Here is a 21,541-nt window from a genome sequence, read left to right as displayed (position 1 = left end):
CAGCCACCGATACCGGTAATTGAATCCGTGACATCGTGCGCAACGGTAGCACGCCGGAGCAAGAGCAATGCCGTGGCGCGTGTGACTATAATCCTAGTCGCATCGGCCTAACTGTCCGTGCAGAGTGCTTGATTGCCCAAAATGACTGCGCATCACCCACGGTCACGGAACTCGGCACGACCACGTCAAACATGAAGGCACATTAGGGGTTCGTGTATGAGCCATCAGTTGCTACGTACAAGACGCACCTCCAGTTTAGTATCGATGTCGAAGGCATATCTTATTGCATCTTGCCTAATGATAACAAACAGCTTACGCAAAACTACTGAAATGTGTCGGTAGGTTGACGGATCTTCCCTGTAGGTTTTTCTTAGCAATAGACGCTCAAACAGCAGAAGTAGTGATTTTTTTGTATCTGCGTTTTTTAAGTCTTCGTGTTTTATTGTCTAGACTCGGGAATGACATCTGTTGCAAAGTCGCTTTATTGCGCGTTGACATGAAGAACGCCCATATAACTGAGCCATATATGTTGGTCCCTTACGAATAGCTATTCGTCACTACAGTGAAAGCTACATTAAATGTTCTCATTTACCAAAAAAGTTCACTCGGCCAAATGTTGTGAGAGTCCTGCGTCTCCACCGCACAATCTGCGGATACTGCCTCCATCTAAACACGCGTTCATTTATGTAGGATGACATACAAACCATGTGGACAATCTCTTTGTAAAGGCGGAAAGGTGACGAATGCTTTTTGCCGTACCTTGAAGTCTGATTGGTGTCTGCATGCAGCCCAATTTGAAAATAAAAAAAAACAGGAAAAGAAACCGAAAATTTGCGCAGCTTGCCGTATAGTGGTGCAAGGCTGGAGAAACAACGGAGCTGGGGGTTGACCTAGCTTCTTCCGGTTTTGCCAAGTTTCGCTAGGTTTCGCTAGGCTCGGCTAAGTTTTGTCAGGTTTTGCCATGTTCTTGCTAGGCTAGGCTAAGTACTAAGGGTTGAGGCCCCATTTGTTAGACAAGGCCGTTCCTGTCGGTCCCCCACATTGACGGCGGATTACCGAGGGGAAGAAGCTATGTCGACCACCAGCTCCGCTGTTTCTCCATTCCTGCACCACCAGTGCAAGCTGCGCCATTTTTGTGTGTGTTTTAGTAGCCCCCGAAAGACTATCACCTTTAAAATGGCATAGGAAGGGCATATGCCCCTTGTGCTCACACTCGAGCAGGCGCGAAAGCCCGCTTCACTGCTGGCTTTTCCCTATCTTGTACCCTTCACAGGCGGCGCAGTTTTTTTCGTTCTTTTGTTGTTGGTGGTGTTGGTGTTGGTGTTGGTGCTGGTGCTGGTGTTGGTGTTGGTGTTGATGTTGGTGTTGGTGTTGGTGTTGGTGTTGTTAACGCCACTGGACAAAGTTCAAGCTTAAAAATCTCCGCTGTTAAAAAAAGGATTCTAACAGGTCGTTTGAACATTAAACAAGAGTGGGGTGTGCGCTGCACACGTCTGCACATCGCCCACATTTGCTTAAAACAGTTGCCGAAATTCCAAGTGTCTAGTGATACGTAGCATTCTTTTGCCGCCGGTCTATAGTATGAGTTCTTTGCAGCCAAATAGGGTTATTAATAGCAAAAGACATTGGGTTATTTTATTGTTTTCAAGTTTTCTTTCTTTCTTTCCGTCAATCACGCGTGTATATACCGTTATAGCGATTAAGTACATTTACTTCGCCAATTATGTATTTGTCCGCAGATGGAAACCGTAGGGCAGGATTGGTCCGTTTTCGCTATTTTTCTATTCGTATTTCGAACATTCTTTTGCGCGCTTGTTTTTGTTTAAACTTCCGTTTTTTTAAAGGAGGTGTATAAATGCATATTTTTTATTTCGTCAGATAATTTTTGTAAAATTATTTTTTCGATGTTTTTAATTTGTTGGTTTTTGAAAATTCTGTTTCACCAGTTATCTTCATTTACGCTATTATAACGATTAAATGTGTTACTTTCACCAGTCATGCATTTTTGTAGAAATGCCGTGTGTTACACGGTTTGCTCATTTCGGCTATTTTTATTCTTATATTGAACGTCCCTTTGCAGGTTTTTTTTTTCTTTTAGTCTTCGGATTTTGGAGCTGTATAAGTTTTTTGTATTTCGTCAGATCTTTTTTGTAAAGGAAAAGGAGGAGTAAGCATTTAATCGAGCGGTCAATATTGTTGGGTTGACCGCCAGGTGGGGGACCCGACCCTCCCACTGCTCAAATGAGGTACAGTAGACTCTCGATAAACGTAAATCGCTGAAAACGGAATTGCCGCTTAAACGCAACAGTGGCCTTGGCTGGTTTTGTATTCAGATGGTTGGTTGGTTTTGTATTCAGATAACGTAAAAAAAACTCTCGGTAATCATAACTAAAATTTCGCCGTCACCGTGTAAACTGAACCAGAAAGGGAACTTCTCGTGAAAACCATTGGCATGAGAATAAGCTTTTTTACGCTTCCGGCTGTTTCGTTGTTTTTTTTTTTCCTCCATGTTTTATTTTGTTTTTGTTTTTTGCCTCGTTGACCTCGTATGCCTCGTCTCGTTAGTGGTCAGCCCTGTTAGCGCAACGAATGCAACATCGCAGTTCTTGTTCCAGTCGTTCGGTCTCGATTCAAGACGCCGAGATTACAGGGCTCAGCTCCTGCCGCCTCGTTTGCGCCATCGTGTTGCTATTCGCGCTTCACTAACGCATTGCCGTCTTGTAAATTCTGTGGCTCGTAAGCACTCGCGAAGCTGAGGCCTTTAGCTTCCATGAAGATGCAGTTGCGAAAACTCAAACAAAAATGATTGATGCATTTTGTAGTGCACAGCAGCTCATTGTTGTCAAATCAACTTTGTGAATGCTGTGCCTAAACCTCTTGTGGTTTTATTGCATTCTGAAAAACTATCAGCTAGATTCACCTTCTCTTGCTTAGAGTTCCATGAAGTGGTATCAAGGGTGTGCACGCACATAAATTTGCACTTCCACACATCTATCTCAGTAAACGGAACTCCTGTTAAACGGAACTAACTTTTTCGGTCCCTTGAAGTTCCGTTTTTCTAGAGTCTACTGCATTTGAATTTGGTGCAAGGGATGGTGTGTGGCGGCACTCTCACGCCATGTGGTAGAGAGTCCGTGGCTTTATGCAGAATTTACAAGCGTATGTGTGTAATGTGGGATGTATTGAGTGTAGTAATGTACCATGTGGAAATGTGTTAATCTGGAGCTACCTGTAGATGACCGTGTCTTCAATCAATCAATCAATCAATCAATCAATCAATCAATCAATCAATCAATCAATCAATCAATCAATCAATCAATCAATCAATCAATCAATCAATCAATCAATCAATCAGTCAGTCAGTTTATTGTTGAGATGTGGAGGCGGAAAGGTTCCTCGTCCCAAACGGTAGTGGGCCAGGATGTCAGTGCACCTTCTGGGTATTATTTCTAGCGTTGGGCTCATCGAAGGACTGGCTGATATGCCAGAAGGAGGCGCCCGGTGTGTGTGAGCTCGGGCTGCATTCCCTTCCAAAGACGAATGAGCCGATGAAATGCGTGCAATCTGGAAGTTTCGACATGCAGTCTGGGAATCTGTTATGACGGTGACATGTTCTTTGCCAGTGGCAGATAAGGGCAATGGCTGCTCCTTCGGCGGTGTCGATGTCCTTGGTAGTTATAGAAGCAGAAGCTAGCTCCAGTCCCTGGTTATTGACTATGCTGACGGCGTTGGTTGATCGACTGGTGTATAGTGATGCGTCGGCATACCTAACGTCAGGCCATTTTCCGTATGCAGTTCGAATAGCTCTAACTCTTGCCTCGCGTCGTGCTTTGTTGTGAATCGGATACATGTTTCTTGGAATTGGGGCGACAGGGATGTTGTGTCTAACATGTAGAGGAATACGTTTTTTAGCGTTATTGTCTGTTGGGACTTCGTAACTCAGTTTTCGTCGGGTGTGTCTCCCCGCCTTAGTGAGTTTTAGGCGTTCCAATTGGTAGTCTTGTGGGTTTCAGCCAATTCCTCTCAAGTGTTGTGCAGGCGTAATTGCAGTAATCTGTCTCTACAAGCAGTGAGGGGTAAGCGGAGAGAAAACTTGTAGGCTTTTTTTTTAAGTGCGAATGCACTTCTTAAGCGAGCCTGAAGCGTCCGCCGCCGTCCGCATAGCAACAGCTGCGGGTGCGCGCGCTCCTCGTCTTCCTTGGCAACGGGGGGAGATGGGCGCGCGCTGCCTGGCCGCTGACATGGCACATACCCACGTGGGGGATTGGCCAGGAATCGGGCGTGAGAAGGGCTAATGCACCCGCTTAAAGGAGTACTGACACGAAATTTCAAAGCTGAGATCCGCTCTAGCAATCAAGTACAACGACAACACAAATAGGTGTCTGTGAATAAATGCATCTTTCTTTCTTTGTAGTTGTGTGTGTGTGTGTGTGTGATCTCTCTTTCGCGAACATTACCGAACCGCGCAAATTCAACTCGTGCATTCGCACTTTCACATTCTTCCCCTCGGGGAAATGCGGGGAATTTTTTCTTTTCTTTCTCTTCATTTCTTTTTTCTCTTTTTTTTATTGTGCCCCATGTGTTCATATAACTTGCCTACGCATGATATCAGCGAAATGGGACGTACGTTTGGAATTTTATGCGTTTTCCAGGATTGGGAATTTGTAGGCATGTTTCCAGAAAGCGGGTACTTGACCCTTTTCCCATTGCTTGTTGATGTTTTGGAGTAGCCATTCTATGGCTTCAGAGTCCAGGTCCCGAGTGTCTTGTTGATTTTGTCGTGGCCTGGCGTTGTGTTTCTTGTCAGGTTGCGGAGAGTCGCTGTTATGTCCGCCTCCGCAAAGGGGCCGTCAAGGTCTGGTTTGGCCGGGTACCGGCATAGGCAGGGAGCCGACGAGGGGTGGTGGGGATGGGATCTATGTAACGGTCGGCCAGACCGCTGAGGAGTTGTAGGCCGTCCCCTTGGTATTGGTAAATAAGACGGTGTAAATGATACGTGGCGGCTGCCTTCGTTTCTGTATTGCCGATTAGTTTTTTTTTAGAACGTGCCAAGTTCGGAGATAGCTCAGCGTGCCTTGTAGTTGGTCGCAAAACTGATTCCAATTCTGTCTACTGAGATTATGTGCATATTCTGTGGCCTCGGCAGTAATTTGGGCTATGCTGAGATTGAGGGCATGGTCGCTTTTTCTTTTTTTCATCGCTTGCCCATGCTTCTTCCAGCTTCCCATAGGTGCAGGAGGTGCGGATCAGTGGCAGAGTTATCGGTGGTAAGCTGAATTTGTTTTGGTGAGTTCGGAAACAGATTGGATAATTTCTGCTGATTATTGCTCGATGAAATCGAAGTTGCTCGGTTGGGCGTCCTCATGGAATGCTTTCCAGTCGCCGATCTTCGCTTTTCCGAGGCGTTGCGCGGTTCTTTAATGGGCAACAACCGGCTGTGTTATCTAGTATTTTTTTTCTATTTTTTCTTATTTTTTGGAGTTTCAAAATTCTTTAAAACCAGTTATCTCCATTTAGGCTATTATCACGCTTAAATATGTTACTTCTGCCAGTTCTGCATTCTTGTGCGAATGCAGGGTGTTACGCGGTCCTGGCTGCGGGGCACTTGGTAAAGAATGCTACGCATTACACAGGGTTATTAGTGCACGTAAACAGAACACAAGAAAGTGAACAAGGACGGGAGCTTTTCACAGGTAAAGCACAGGCAAAACAAGAACATTAGGCTGCTATTCGGTTTTGAAAGACAAAGCAAGCCGTGTCGAGTCACCATCTGAGCCTTCCAGGTTTGTGTTGGCGCGGCGATGATTGCGGCGCGATGGTTTGTGCTTTGCCAGCTGTGAGGGCGGGGTTCACAGGCTCGTGTTCTGCACGGCTTTCAGCTCTTCTAACCACAGCGCCAACAGGTGGCGGTACAGGAGTCGCTATCATCAATCCGTGTACCCTGCACACTGCTCTGTGAATAGTGATGCGTGTACATTTACCTTATAAGGTGACCCACTCATTTAGGCTGGACGCGGTATTAGGCTGCGTTTTACTAATATAACCCTTTTGTGCACGGTCTACTATTTGGTCCGGCATAGAGGCATCATGCACGGATGGAGGTGGAGGTGGCAATCCATACATGTGTTAGACCGTACGGAAAAAAAAGCATTGTACAATGAACAACGTAACTACGCCGGGATTTACAACGATGCATCAGAACGTACTGGCTATCGTATCAAGAAGGTGGGATCACAAGATTCATGCCTCGCTCACGTCTCTACGCAGATTTCGGCGGAGTGGTCGTCAGCTCTGAGCCCATCGTCTGCATGTATCAATGCATGGAAAACATGCCGGATGACATTCCGCGGTCTCCAGACGATTTCTGCGATCTTATCTACTACCAGCTGGAAGAAAAGCACACGTTTCTGGATTGGCCCAATTCCTCCTGCATCAGACACCTGACGCGGATTTCTTCGGACTCGTCGAGGCCAAAATATGGAATGTCGATATTCAACTCGTAAGCTGAGAATCTTTTCTTGCGTCTCATTTCAAACTGCCCGTGTAGCGCGCACGGGGCTCGAATGCTCTAGGGACGGCGCCTTAGGGCATGGAGAAACTAACTGCTTTGTGAATCGTATGCACACTGATTTTACTCGCAGAACGAACGATATGAACTGTACGGTGGCCACCATTTAGTATCATGGCTGCGGGTTTTTTAACTTCCGGCTGTGGTCCCTATGTACGAACGACACCGAGTCAATAGCTTCGCCTGTTCCTTAATCCGCCATGCCCTGCCTAGACATAGCTCGGTTCCAGATGCCGTTTTCGCCGTGTATTTCACAGGCACGATTTTGTTGATCAGGCGCCCAAAGCCCTGTAAGCAGCTTCTTAGTTTTTCAGTCCGCCCACAAACTACCTTATTTTAAATGCGAAATACCTCATTACGCTAAAAACCGGATTCCGGCGTCATTGTCACCTAAAAGTGACCCTAATAATGGCCGACAGCGCAAGAGTAATAGAATTTAAGAAAATAGGGCTAGGTGGTCTTGGAATCGAACCCCGGGCCTCCGGAGTGCGTGTGTAACATGCATACGGAGCACCACAGCCAATCCATGGTCGTAGCTCGCAAGAGGTGGACCTAAAGTTATTGCGTCTTGGCCTTAGATTTTGAAACCTCTGTGCACGTTTACCCTAATAGTGTATATATATATATATATATATATATATATATATATATATATATATATATATATATATATATATATATATATATATATATATATATATATACAGAAAGATAGGTCAGCAGTCTACAACGCCAAAGGAGGCATAGGGGTGTGGTTAGGCTCTTTTCTTTTTTCAATACGGTTAATGAAGTAAACATTTTTTTTAAATATACAGAAGAAAGAAAGAAAGAAAAACACGCGCCCAGAGTGGGGACCGAACCCACGCCTTTCGATTACATGTCGAATGCCTTACCAATTCGGCTATCTGGGCGACTGTGTTCTCCTTCGCTTTCTGGGCTATTTATATTTACTAGAAGTGTATCTGACGCTTGAGGGTGTTAGCCAGCACCACTCTGACTACACGGGGAGAAGGGGTCCTTCTTTTAAACCCCCGGGGCGTGACTCGAAGTTCTGGCAGCCTTGAAGTTCTGGCAGCATAAGATGGCTTCCCGCCAGTTACCCGCTCATGACAGGCTGTAGACGTTCGAGTCACGCCCCGGGGGTTGAAAAGAAGGACCCCTTCTCCCCGTGTAGTCAGAGTGGCGCTGGCTAACACCCTCAAGCGTCAGATACACTTCTAGTAAATATAAATAGCCCAGAAATCGAAGGAGAACACAGTCGCCCAGATAGCCGAATTGGTAAGGCATTCGACATGTAATCGAAAGGCGTGGGTTCGGTCCCCACTCTGGGCGCCTGTTTTTCTTTCTTTCTTTCTTCTGTATATTTAAAAAAAATGTTTACTTCATTAACCGTATTGAAAAAAGAAAAGAGCCTAACCACACCCCTATGCCTCCTTTGGCGTTGTAGACTGCTGACCTATCTTTCTGTATTTCCTCAACGAGCCCCTCATTGCCTTACTATATATATATATATATATATATATATATATATATATATATATATATATATATATATATATATATATATATATATGTATATATATATATATATAGCTAACTATGGTGATCGGTTACGCCTTTGAAATATGTACCAGAAAGAAGAAACAAAAAACGGCGCAATGCAGAAAAGATCATCACGATGCTAATCGCAGAACGCAAAACTTTCATCTGTTGTCTACACCGTAGTGTGCACAAGACGCCACTTCATATATGTACAAAGTGACAATACTTTCATCGATGCTACGTCTACTGAGATGTACTCTCAACGACACCCCAGGATTGTATAAAGTGACAATACTTTTTTATCGCATTGCTTACCATTCACCGTCCCTTCCCAAAGAAAGCTGAGAGAAGCGTGAAAGCTAAAAGTGCATCCGATCGATCGCCAAACCTTCAAAGGCTCAAATCGCAAACGAAGAATGCACCCATGCGATGGCTTTTCGCGCAACAAGTAAACGCATTTGCGAACGATTTAAATGTATATATGTATACGTGGTTTGTGAGATAAAGGAATACGATTGTACTCCTGATTCATGATCGATGTGTGTATTGTCCTATCTAGAACAGTTCCTTCTTCCTGATTTTCAAGCAAACGTCCTGACGCAATGGAAGCCCACTTTTACGCATGCGTCGTGTGTCCAGAGATCTTATCAGAGCTCTTCGATCGACCAACCGTTCTATGAAGAAATTCGTTAGATTTTTGGCAAGACGCCCTCGGGCTCTCTAAGAAAGCTTTCACTTTAAAGTAAAATTTAATGGTTGGTTCGAACGCTGTAGCTTTGAAGGAGCGGTCGTCGAGTTCCAACAGACGTTGACCTTGGGGTCTGAGTAGGCGCCTGTCGTGATCCGTTTGTGTCCGGTGAGTTACAATTTTATGAAACGGAGGAAGGTGGCTGTACCGGTATAGCTCTTCCATTTTACCGTAAAAACCCGCGTATAATACGGACCCGCGTATAATACGAGGTGTAATTCTGGGACAGCAAATTCAGAAAAAAAAGTTTTCATCCGCATATAGTGCGAGGTAAAGAGCACAGAAAACATTTATTTGCACTGCAGTTACTGTTCAGTCATTGTCAGTTTTCGGTGGCACTGTCTCCGGACGTCCGTTCAGTCATCGTCAGGTTCGCTGCCGCTGTCTCCTGAAGTCGCCTTGTCGGAAATGTCTTCCCACAGAAAGTGGTCCTTAGTGCCATCAAGGGCATTAGAAATGCCACATTTCTTAAAAGAGCGACTGACGAGCTCCTCTTGGATGCTGGCCCACGCATACGCGATCCAGCCAAAAAGCACCGCTGGAGAAGCCCGCGTCAGCCATCCGGTAGCTGTCACGTACGGGTCTCCTGATCTCATCCACTCTTGGTAGCAGGACCTGATGCAGTCTTTGAAAGGCTTGTTGATGCAAACGTCTAGCGGTTGCAGCTGGGATGTCATTCCTCCTGGAATGACAATGAGTTCGGTGCGGGGTTCGCGCAACAACTTCTTCATGGAATCGGCTAGGTGGCAGCGAAAGGCGTCCAACACGAGCACTGTGCTCCAGGCCGCCGACAACACACAGACTTTATCCAGTCAAGCCCCAGTTGCTTTCTCCACCCACGAATGCTGCTTTCGGTAACGCCGAACTGCCGTCCTGAGGCGCAATTCCAGATGGTCTCGGCACATAAAATAACTTTTCTTTTAATTGCAGCCGAATACTGTTTTGGTGCACCCGACATCGTGATAGACTTGCGGTGAACGTGCCGAGATCCTTCGCGTGGTCAAAACAATCAAAATGGCGCCGGCTGAGAGAAGCAGCAGCCAGCGAACGTCACCGCAAGATGGCGCACCCTCCACTGAAACCATTAGGGCAAATTTTCGGCTGAAAACTTTGGGATCCACATGTAATACGAGGCACAAATTTTACATAGTAAAATTTGGAAAAAAAACCTCGTATTATACGCGGGTTTTTACGGTAGTATGGTGGGGTAGCCCAGTGATTACCCTCAGCGCCTGCAGGTACAGACTTTCCAGTTTGCTCATCTGCACTTGAGTAAGGCGGTAGTGAATGAGCCCAAACGCTGTCGCGGCTGGTTGATTCTGCGCCGTTGGCGACATAGATACAAAAACACTATATGCTAGGCTTTGAACACACTATAAACGAGGTAATAGTTCCCTGTTTTCTTGTGGCCTTTTAAACCAAATGAAATTGAGCACGAGAAAGTGAAATTACAACACAACAAAGTGTATTCGACAAAATAGGCCTGTGTTCTTATTTATTTGTAGTAGGATGGGATCTTCGTCAGGTGTCTTTTCACAGCACTGAGAAAGATGACGTTTCCCACACTGTACACGCACGAAAGGACCTTCTCTACTTCTGCAATTTTGGTCACCGGGATTTTTTCCAAGAAGCCTATCAGCCTTTCTCGCATATTTCTTCGTTATAGCCTATATTGGCCGCTGCTCTAGCGGTTTCGCTTGCTTCATAAAGAGAATAAGTGTCACTGAAATAAAGCGTGGCCAACCAAAGTTCGTATTTAGTTCGCTATAGGTGATTATTCGCTATATCAGTGTTCGTTATGACGAGGTTCAACTGTATAGAAATTTAGGTAAACTACACGGGGAACACACATAACTGATTGGGTGAAGTCTCTGTCGGGAAAAGATGCTTAGGGAGATGCCGTGCATTGAAGTGCCTTGATTGCGTATTTACACTTCCGTTCGGTGTTTTCAAGCGGGGAGTCACTGGAGCAAATCACGTCCTCCAAAGGCGTGGACTCGTTCAATAGGCTCTGGAAGCTCAACGTACAGAACCATGGCGTCACATTTGTGAGCGGCACCTACGGCGTGTTGCTGTCGACTTCACACTACCACCTCAGGATTCTCGATGTAAGTGTTTCTTTTTTTCTCCCCGTCCCGTTACCGTATACCCAACGCTGCAGCCGTGGGATTCGTTTAACGCAGCGGCTGAAGGCGCTTCAACAGTCTTCAAACAAAGTGAAGCCCAAGGAGGACCATCGCAGATATCTGCTTCTCGGAATTCAAGGCTGGGTTTCGAATTTCACGGCGGAAAGAGATCCACTGGTGGCTGTGTTTAAGAAGATTGGGTCGTGAGTACACGTTACTGGTCAATTACAGGCTGGTTTTGTATTTCGGACGTAGTGCGCGTTGTGCTTCTCAGCACACGCTCTCGGGTTCGATTTCCATGCGGAGAAGCAGTTTTAATGCGTGGCATTCTTTGCCGAGTACCCCCACAGCCGGGACCGTGTAACGCCCTGCATTTCCACAAAATGTAGATTTCGCGGAATTTCCCCCTGTAGTCGTTATAACAGCGTAAATGAAGATGGTTGGTAGGACAGAATATTTGAAAACCAAAAAATGAGAAAAATAGAAAAAAAAATATTTCACGAAAATTATCTAAAAAAATCGAAAGTATGCTCCTTATAAATCTCCTCCCAAAACCGAAGAATAAAAAAGTCCGCGAAAGAACATTGGAAATATGTATATAAAAAGCGTAAATGGACCAACTCTGCAGTACTTTTTGCTTCTTCGGAAAAAATACATAATCAGCGAAGTAAAGGCACTTCGTCGCTATAATAATGATATATATTTACATCATTGGCTAAAAGAAAGAAAAGGAAACTTAAAAAGAACAAAATAATTCAAGGTCTCTTGCTAGTTGTAGCCATATTTGGCTCTAAAAAACTCGCACTCTAGACATGCGGCATATGGATGCTACGCATTAGTAGACAATTCTCTGAATTTCTGCAGATTTTTTTTTTTTTTTCAGATAAAAGTGCCCGTGGGTACCGTGGATACGGTGGGTACCGACCCCACTGATATTAAAAAGAAGACGCTATAGTGTTACGCATCGGTGTGGCCCGATGACACTGCTTTGAAAATCGATTGAGTAATGGCTGCCACATCCCCATATGCTCGCTTTAAATGGTCGTGTACACCTGTGCTAAAAAATACATGCATTGTTAGGCTGCGGAAAGCTCCTGTGTGCGTGAGTGCGTGCGTGTGTGCTGCGCACGCGTGTGGTTCGTTAGTCTCCGCATGGGCGCGTTGAGCGAAGAGACATATGCAATTATAACGAATCTGCGACCGGTCGTCGTCCTTCGATATTTCCACGAACCCTAAGCGTAAAGTGCACTTAAATTTCCATAAGTGCGCAAGAAAGAGGAGAATACGGCCCCGCCGAAAGCTTCATTGGCAACACATCGGACCAATAACCCACGGGTTGTGGGTACAGACACCACCGAGCGACCATGCTTTCCTTACTTTGCTTCTTTCTTTACACCCGAAAATTTCTATTGTTATTAAAAAAAGTCTTACTACTTCACCTGTGCTCACTTTGGCGTTCAAAGCTGCTAGCTTTGCCTTGTAGCTGCACGTGCTTATATTCGCAATACACACACACACACATACGCACCCTGACTTCGCTGCTATAACTCCGCGTTTCGCAGGTCGCACCCGATTGATCTGCTAATAGTATACACCCATCTTTGGGGGAATCCCACATCACAGTGCGTTGTGTCCGGCCCGACAGTTCAGCGTAACACCTTGCCGATAGCGCTACCAGCTATGGTGAGTAACGCGGCGTGGGGCAGAAATATGGGCACTAATAATGTTGTGTGTGTGGGTGTAGGTGACAAGAATGTAGGAAAAGTACGCCCAAAACATTGCTACGATGCCTAGGCGACTGTCGCAGAGTTGAATGTCACTAGACCCACTCGGGAGGAAAAAAATAACAGAAGGCCATGATACGCACCGGGCTGTTCGGTAGGCCGTGGCGCAATACCTTTCTAGAAACGCTGGGGGCGTAAGCAGTTGCGTTTCAGTGGTCCAAGGGGTGACAGAGAGAGAGATGAAACATTTATTATTAGGAAAAAAGGAGGTGGCGCGATTGTCTTAGGGGTGGCGCCCTCCTTCCAGGGCCCCAGACTCTTCTGCTCCTCTCCGGGCTCGAAGAATTAAGTCCTTCTGAATCCCGAAGTCGGAGCTGGCCAGAGCTGCCTCCCATAGCGCGACCGTATTTGTGGGTTTGTTTCCTGAGGGCCAGATGATAGGGCAGGCAGTTGGTCAGCCCTCGCTGTGTAGCTGTCTCCATGGTGACTGAAATAGTTGCGCCACACTGGCCAAACAGCATTTTGGGCCATCTACCGGGGCCGCTTTCTTTGGCGTGCATTTCAGTGTAGAGAGCGGGGCTCTTTAGATGTCACGTGCTTCGTGCATCGACAGTAAGCACCTTGTAGCCCGTCCCTGAGAACCTTGAAAACTCGGCAGAGCTCTCACCCACTGGTATGGTCCCAGGCCTAGAGTACTGCCTGGTCCCATAAAAACCCCATCATCCAATTCCAAGTGCACTAGGTGGGTTAGAAAGGTTGCCCGAGACGCAATCAGTACTCTCCTACCAGAAAAAAAATCTGGCCACCCTGGTGTATCATTCGGCCGACATCGCCTAATATTTAATAGAAACCTTTGTTCAGCACAGGGATATGATAGACTGATGATGACGATGATGACGACCTACTCGACTACTTGTGAAGCCTAATTACACGGCTGACGCGGCTACGCACTGACAGAGCTTTGTTGTACTGCGTGCAGCCCCATTAGAGAGCGAGAAGTCATTCCTGGCATGTATACTCGTTTTCTGGTTGAGCGAAAAGCGCCAAGGCAAGACACAGGACTGCGGTCATGGCGAACGCTCTTAAACAAAATTATCGGTCAAGTTGAACAAGCATGGATGTGTTTGTTCTGTTTAAACCATAGCCAAACTCGAAAGCCGAAGCGTGCAGACTGATTGATACTCTGTGGCGTCTCGGCAAATCCGTACAAAGCTAGTTAACAGCTGCAGGCCAAGAAACGGCGCATTGCTAGGGCAGCGACAGACAAGACAATGGTGTTATACTGATCGAGTTGCTGAACTGTCCCTTCTCTGCGTGCCAACATTGTCACAACCTTTTTTAAGGACGGGGCACTGCTCTCGCTCTCAAGGAAGGTCATACACCGTTATAGTGGTAAAGCAAAAGAAGTGTTTTGTTTCGTATGATGCAAACCTTACAGAGGACTCACAAATTACCGTGTATTTTAAAAGTCGGAGAAATTTTCATTGCAATATTTCAATGCGTGAATAGTGGGGGATCCCACCAGGGGGAATGAATGTTGTTTCCCTCTCCGAAGCCCCACAGGAAATTGCGCGATCAGGGACACAGTGCTTACTCCCTCTTCCATTCCCCATTCCTTACCACGCTGGGAAGTGTCCACCTCTCTCCCAAAAGGCCACTCCGTATCTACCCCTGTGCATAAGAAACTTTGAAACAATATAATAACAGATAAAAACGGTTCAGCGTAAACCGCGCGGGCGTGTTTATCTAAGCTCGGGCAACTTTTTGCTGCGTTAAAGGAAGCAATTCAGGTACTAGCCAGAAATGTATTTATCCTGAGATTTGCATGCTAAAGTGTGATCATGCGATGATAAACTTGATTGCTATTTTTCTCGCGGAATATCTTTTCCTCGCTAAACTATTTCCTATTCTTCTCTCGGCATATTTTTTCTCACTGTAACCAAGCTGTTTAAAGGGACCTTGCAACACCTTTTATACTTTTTTTTTTAATATTAAATGCTTCCAGAACTTAGTCACCCAGCACACCCAGTAGTTAGACTAGAGGGTCGCAAAGTACCTCAGCCAAAAATCACTGCTCTATGCCCATCAGAAAACGTGAAAACTCGCTCACAAGATCTTTCTCTCTTTTCCGGTCTTGACGTTTTTCGACGGCCCGAATTACGTCACTGAGGCCATGTAGCGGCTTTTGCCCGGTTTTCCTTCAGTTGCAGCAATGAACGCTTTTCGATAGAAACTTTAAAAATAAAGCCACAAAATCAAAGCAGAAATGGAAGCCGTATCTGGTGCGACGAGCAAATCGCGCAGTGCCGCCCCGTGCTGGCGATAACTGTAGCTTTCGCAGTGGTTCCAGATGCGAAGGAAAAAGTGAAAGCGTTTATCGAAATTGTTGCAGGGTCCCTTTAAGCAATAAAACCCGGTGAGAATTACTCACACCATTTCCTTTTTTGACCAGTGATTAAAATTCAGCTGCAATGGTTGTTTTAAAACTAGCAATCAATTTTGCGTCACTCTTTTTAGCCACTTGATTAAAGCCATTCTCGTATCCAATCCAATCCGCACTCTAAGGCCGTCCCGTAGTTCAGCTTCACCATAATGCACTAGAGTGAGCAATCCGTGCCGCCAACAAAGCGAATCCGGCGAATGACAGCTGCGAGCTTACAATTTGACCCAAAAACAACATAATCGCTGTGAAAGATGGTTACTTAACGAGGTAAAGACGGGACAATAAGGAAAGACCACACAGGACTAGCGCTGCACATCAACTGAAATTTTTACTACCCACATAGGAAGATATGCAGGAACGGTGCATGCGTGAACATGGCCAGAGCCTTTCTCCGTGGCCAAAGCAACAAGAAAAATTCGCGACAAAGTCAGGTGGTGCATTTTGTTATGCCCGTGGCAAGAGCGCATTCAGATAATCTATTTCTTTTTTTAACAAACTAATAGATGCCGTGCTTACACTTATCGCCGGCTCTCGTGATGCACCACGCTTCAAACAATTCACGGCCAGCTTGGTCCTTAAGACAGCGCAATATCAATGTGTTCTCGAAACGTGGAACACAGTGTGGAACGTAGTATGGAAAAAAAGTAATAGATTATCTGAATGCGCACTTGCCACATGCGCAACAAAATGCACCCCTTGACTTTGTCGCGAATTTTTCTTGTTGCTTTGGCCATTTTCACGCATGCGCCATTCCGGTATATCTTCCTATGTGTGTACATAGTAAATATTTCAATAAATGTCCAGCGTTGGTCCTGTGTGGCTTTTCCTCATCGACCCGTCTTCACCGCGCAAACCAACCGTGTTTCACAGTTCGAACCAACTAGCCCACATTTATGCGTTGACATAATCGCTGTGGCATTGCGCAACACAGAACGTCACGCTTACATTGCGTGAACGCCACGCTTACATGGCGCAGGTCAAATCGTACGACCGAAGTCGTCATTCGCTGATATTTCGTTGCTTACGGCATAGACTGGCCAATCTAGGGTATTGCGGGGAAGCTGAACCACCGGCATGTGTTAGAGTGCTGGTACGTATACCTGTTTAAATTTCCTAAATTTCCGTAATGGTTTATATGTTCCAGGGTTTTACAAGCAACTTCTCAAGCATTCTACGCTCGATGCATATCAAGAAAAAATGCGTGTAAAAGGATGCATACGAAGCGGAAACGGTGTTTATTTGTAACGCGACTTAGTTGCTAGGTTTCAAGCATGGGCGTGCTTCGATGGGCGACACTTTTTAATGCAGGACACGACCGTGGACTTACTTAATGGCGTCGAGATTCCCAGATACGTCACAGTGCTGCTTTCGCTGAGCGCCATCGTGTCACAGTTCAAAATGGCAAGCGGCTGGGACACCAAGACCATGCCTTACGGCGGCCACTGCACCGGTCGCGAGTACTTGCCATACGCACATGTGAGTATGAAGCTCTGCAATGGAAGTTCCACCTGCAGCGGCCGCTTTTCTGATGGAGGCGAAAAGCGAAAATTGGCCGCGGATCTGCTTCTCTCGTTGCGAATGTCGTCAAAAGACGATAGTCTTTATCGACTTTTGCCAAGTAAATGCCTCCCTTCGGTTTCCCGCTCACCTCTCATGTTGTTCCTCTTGCGTCGCGCTCCCCCCTAGGTAAAGACGCCAAAGGTTTGTTTAAAGGGAAGGTGAAGCGGTTTTAGAATTAAAAGAAAAGTTGACCAGCAGCAAGTACACATTGAATAGTTCCCGTGTACTAAATATTTTCGCAATACATCCAATAGAAGCGGCGCAATGCGCACACAAAAGTGGCCCGATGCCCCGCCCCCCACTCGCCGTGCGATGCCGGAAGACCAAAGAGCGCGGGCGAAAGCCGGCTGAAAAACGTCATACCTGAACTTCTGGCCGGATCAGCCGCCTCTGCCATGCTCTTTTCGCCGTGTTTCCTTGTGAATGATACTAGTCGTGGTTGGGGTTGATAGCACTTATATGCACAATTTACGTGTTCAAAAAGTATGCACGGACGCCAAACGAGGCATACGTTACCATGCCGTATTCCTAAGCAGGATAATGCACGCCGGGATGTTTGATAACATACGGAAGCGACAACCGAGATGGCTGTGCTTGATGACAGAGAATATACTACACTACGTTAGATACTTTGTAAAACGCTCCAATGCGTTTTTCCTTTTTTTTTTTTCTTCTTTTTTTTTTTTTTTTTGATGCGACGGACGTGAATGTTCACATTAGATTCTAGATTTAGGAAGGATGGGGAATACTGCTGCACTTTGACCGGGGGTGTTTCGTTCCGTTCCAGAAACAAAGTCACATTTGTTCAGGAAATACTTGTTTCGTTAAACGCGTCGATTTTCTTTCCCTATGGGCTTACAAGTGTTCAAAAACCTAATTTCTGGCGAAACTAAAACAAGGGGCCAATCCTGATAAAAGTTCTCTCCAGGTTAAGAAGTAAAACGTATTCCTACAAAGTAACAGAACCAAGGCCACCACATTACTTACTTTGCTAGTATACATGCCACGATAAGGTAATATTTGTCTGGAGTGAAAAAACACCGCTCGGAACCACCACCGTGCCATAATTGGTGTTGACTGCGGGGGCCTAATTCTTTGCCCAAGATTCCGTGTGCCTGCATACTGTAACCTGGCAAGCACTTGTTGCCGCTGAACCTCAAATGTGCGCCAATAATAGTCGTTGATATATATTACGACGAGACTAAAAAAATTAGGAGCGAAGAGTAAATATATACGGCCTTTGTCCGACTAGCGCGGTAAATGCTTAAATCTAGAATTGCTGAAGCAGGCCAACGATTCGTTATCACAAACGTTTGGTGATTGTTACCTAAAGTAACGTAACTACAACGTAACTGCCTTGTCCGACTGGTCTGTTAATTATAACGAGGGGGCCGTAATATTGTAGCAGAATGCGCAATGCACACGCAAAAATCAAGCCCTACTAGAGCTGATAATGCTGCGGAGGCACCAGTATGCTACAGTGTTTTCAGAATAAATGCATGTCAAGCAGTAAGACGCCACTCATCGAAGTGCAGCTAGCGATTGCGGAGGCGCCTTAGCGCCGCTGCCCAAATGACGCGCGCGTGTGGGTTTCTGTATGGGGATGAGTAACGGGGCTGCAGGGTGGGCGACAACGAACAAAGGAAATGCGGAAGCAGAGTCCGCTTGTTGGTTTATGCGTGTACCGGCAACATATGTCTCGCATATACGTTTACAGCGCATGAACGCTATTTTTTCGCGCAGTGCACACGTACGTGCTTTCCGCGGGTAGATTGCATATAAAACGCCGCTTAATCTTCGGCATAAATGGCTTCGTATATAGGAGCAAACAGTTCAGGCAGTACCTAATATCAACATAAGAAATAGAAACCCCTTATGCTGGTTGCCTAATTCATAAATATTTTTACGGAACCCTCTAGCCGACGCCACAGTCACTGCTTTGGGATTCTCAATCGTGTAAAGCAAATTTAAGCTCCAAGATAATTGAACCAACAGCACGGGAAGTTATAAAATAAACTTGCAGTCATGTGCGAACATTAAACTGCAAGCTGAATTTCCGAAAAGGCAAGCGCCGCTGCCGTGCGACCGTTCCCAATGCTTCCGACAAGCCGCGCGGCCGAAGGGTGTTCTCCTTTGACGTCTGACGGGCGCAACCAATCAGGGGGCGTCAAAAGACGAAAAGCGCGCGTCTTTCAAACGGGACCGCGCGTTTTGCAAGATAAATGCCGGTTGGACTCATGCAAGCTAAAATTCAATGTGATATTCGGAGTCAGCGCGCAAGAAACTATATAAACGTACCTCTAACTCAGTTTTTTTGGAAAGCACTTCAGCTTTTCTTTAAATCATTTTAAATTTCCCGCGTTCCACTGCTCCAAACCAGGTGTCTCGATGCCAACGCTGCCGTACGGCGAAGACGCGGGTGAATCGAGGCGCCCTACTTCAACGTTTATAGAACCGCGTTTCCCTACTCCACGTGCGTTGCAAGCAGAACGTGGAACCTATCTAGTGGAACCGTTCGTAACTGTTGCCGGTTGATTCCTTAAAATGCCACAAGAAGCTATAGTAGCGCGGGCGACAGCAGGCGACGGCGAAGTGAATTTTTTTCTGGAGTTGATGAAGTATTTAATTTCGCCAAAGTCAAGCATGTATGATTTTTTATAAAGGAACACTGCAAACATCACTTCTGTGTTAATTTGTTGTCTTATATTTGCGTAATGTCTTGTTCTTCTTCAACAATATTGACAGGTATGAACATTACGCCGGACTTAGACGGGTAGATTTAGCTGTGACTATATAACACTATTGCGCAGGCATTGTTTTACTTTGGCCGGGTGGCTGAATCGAGTCACAGACAGACACACAGACAGACAGACAGACATACAGACAGACCAAAATTTCTGAGTTTAAGTAGCCCAAGAAAGACTATCGTCTTTAAAACGCCCGTGTGTACGAGATTTCGGCGCACGATAAAGATACCCAGGTGGTCAAAATTAATCCGGAGCCCTCCACCACGGCGCGCCTCATCGCCTGCGTTGCGTCGGCGCATTAAACCCTGCAATCAATCAATGGAAGTTCCACCGCTGTTTTCAACTTCCCCATCTTTCTTCCGCTACCCAATAATATGACAGCTCAACGTCCTACACACCCTAGATTGTACGACTGAAACAGCGAACGCCGCTGCGAAGGTCAGATATACTTAATATCCGGCAATAGCCATCAACTTCCTGACCACAGGTACCGGATTGCTCCGGATACTGCGGATTTATTCGCCGTTATTTAGAAAAATGAGTAAGAGATCGGCGCCAGAAATATTTTCGCGTTTTACTGGAGCAAACTCATTAGAGAGAAAAATTGGCGGATCCTAAGCACATGTGGGAATGAACGAAAAGCGAAACTTTCAGTGACGTTTACATTGTCATCAATTTCAGAATTTCAGAATTCGGAACTGTCCAGTGGAGTTCAAGTAGCACCGTTTGACGCACGGGTGTCATGGCAAAACTGGGTTGAGACGAAAGTGCGGGTGACATTTTTGTTCGCTCGTCTCTTCTAGGTAGTATAGTTCTCACGGCACTCGCAGTCTTTCATTGCCTCCCCACGTTGTGGTTTGGTTCGCGTATCCTAACCTTCATATCAGCATGCACTCGCAGTCTGAGCCACGTTTCGCTGTTAGATGAACGTTCCTGTTCGGCCTGACACTTCTTACGTTGATCAGTTTTAGTGGCTCATGTTCACGTGCTCTTCGGGCGCATCGGTGACGGAGGCGTGAAGAAATGGAGGAGTGCGCCTTAGGAGTGCAGAGACCAGCGCTCCATCTGGTGTTTTGCGAGGAACCTAGGATGCTCGTTCTCGCCACTGGGGAAGTCACCGGCGCCAACATTTGCCGGCGCGCACTCGGCCAGGGGAACAGCAGTCAGGAGCCCTCCGAAAAGTGTTGCAGGCCAGGAACCCTAGGCCTGCAACACTTTTCTCAATTTTTTTTTCTAAATATTAAATTCTTAAATTCTTAAATTCTTAAATTCTTAAATTCTTAAATTCTTAAATTCTTAAATTCTTAAATTCTCAAATTCTTAAATACTTAAATTCTTAAATTCTTAAATTCTTAAATTTTGAAATTCTTGATCATAAACTCGTCTTAGACATCTTTTCGGTTCGCTTAATCACTAATACGAATAACACGCGTTTTCCGAGCCAAAACAATCTTTTGATGCCTAACGTTCGAACCAATTATGGCAAACACACAATACAATTTTCTGCTATATCATTGTGGAATTCCTTGCCTGCCAATATAAAAACAAAATCATTCTACAAGTTTAAAGGGAAGGTGAAGCGGTTTTAGAATTAAAAGAAAAGTTGACTAGCAGCAAGTACACATTGAATAGTTCCCGTGTACGAAATATTTTCGCAATACATGCAATAGAAGCGGCACAATGAGTAAACAAAAATGGCCCGATGCCCCGCCCCCATCTCGCCGCGCGATGCCGGAAGACCGAAGAGCGCGGGCGAAAACCGGCTGAAAAACGTCATACCTGGACTTCCGGCCGTATCGGCCGCCTCGGCCATGCTCTTTTCGCCGTGTTTCCTTGTGAATGATACTTGTCGTTGTTGGGGTTGATAGCACTCATTTGTACAATTTTCGTGATCAAAAAGTATGCACGAACGCCAAACGAGGCATACGTTTATCATGCCGTATTCCTAAGCAGAATAACGCCACGCCGGGATGCTTGATAACATACGGAAGCGACAGCCGAGGTGGCTGTGCTTGATGACAGAGAATATACTACACTACGTTAAATACTTTGTAAACCGCTCTAATGCGGGTTTTTTTTTTTT

The 21,541-nt window shown here is 45.8% G+C and overlaps 1 protein-coding gene across 1 annotated transcript in view; it reads left to right on the top strand.

The window, feature by feature from the left end:
- Nucleotides 1–21,541, top strand: part of LOC144179687 (uncharacterized) — a 42,211-nt gene that overhangs the window by 16,303 nt on the left and 4,367 nt on the right. The window contains exons 6-11 of the mRNA XM_077708135.1: nucleotides 6,268–6,484; nucleotides 7,555–7,582; nucleotides 10,820–10,966; nucleotides 11,042–11,187; nucleotides 12,547–12,667; nucleotides 16,460–16,627. Coding sequence (XP_077564261.1) covers nucleotides 6,268–6,484; nucleotides 7,555–7,582; nucleotides 10,820–10,966; nucleotides 11,042–11,187; nucleotides 12,547–12,667; nucleotides 16,460–16,627 — 827 coding nt within the window. The remainder of the gene's footprint in view (nucleotides 1–6,267; nucleotides 6,485–7,554; nucleotides 7,583–10,819; nucleotides 10,967–11,041; nucleotides 11,188–12,546; nucleotides 12,668–16,459; nucleotides 16,628–21,541) is intronic.

This window comes from Haemaphysalis longicornis, unplaced genomic scaffold, assembly GCF_048455015.1.
Source record: "Haemaphysalis longicornis isolate Haplotype H1 unplaced genomic scaffold, Haemaphysalis longicornis Haplotype H1 scaffold_4, whole genome shotgun sequence".
In the NCBI taxonomy this organism is placed as follows: domain Eukaryota; kingdom Metazoa; phylum Arthropoda; class Arachnida; order Ixodida; family Ixodidae; genus Haemaphysalis; species Haemaphysalis longicornis.
Note: the sequence above shows the minus strand (reverse complement) of the source record. Positions and strands in the feature narration are given on the sequence as shown.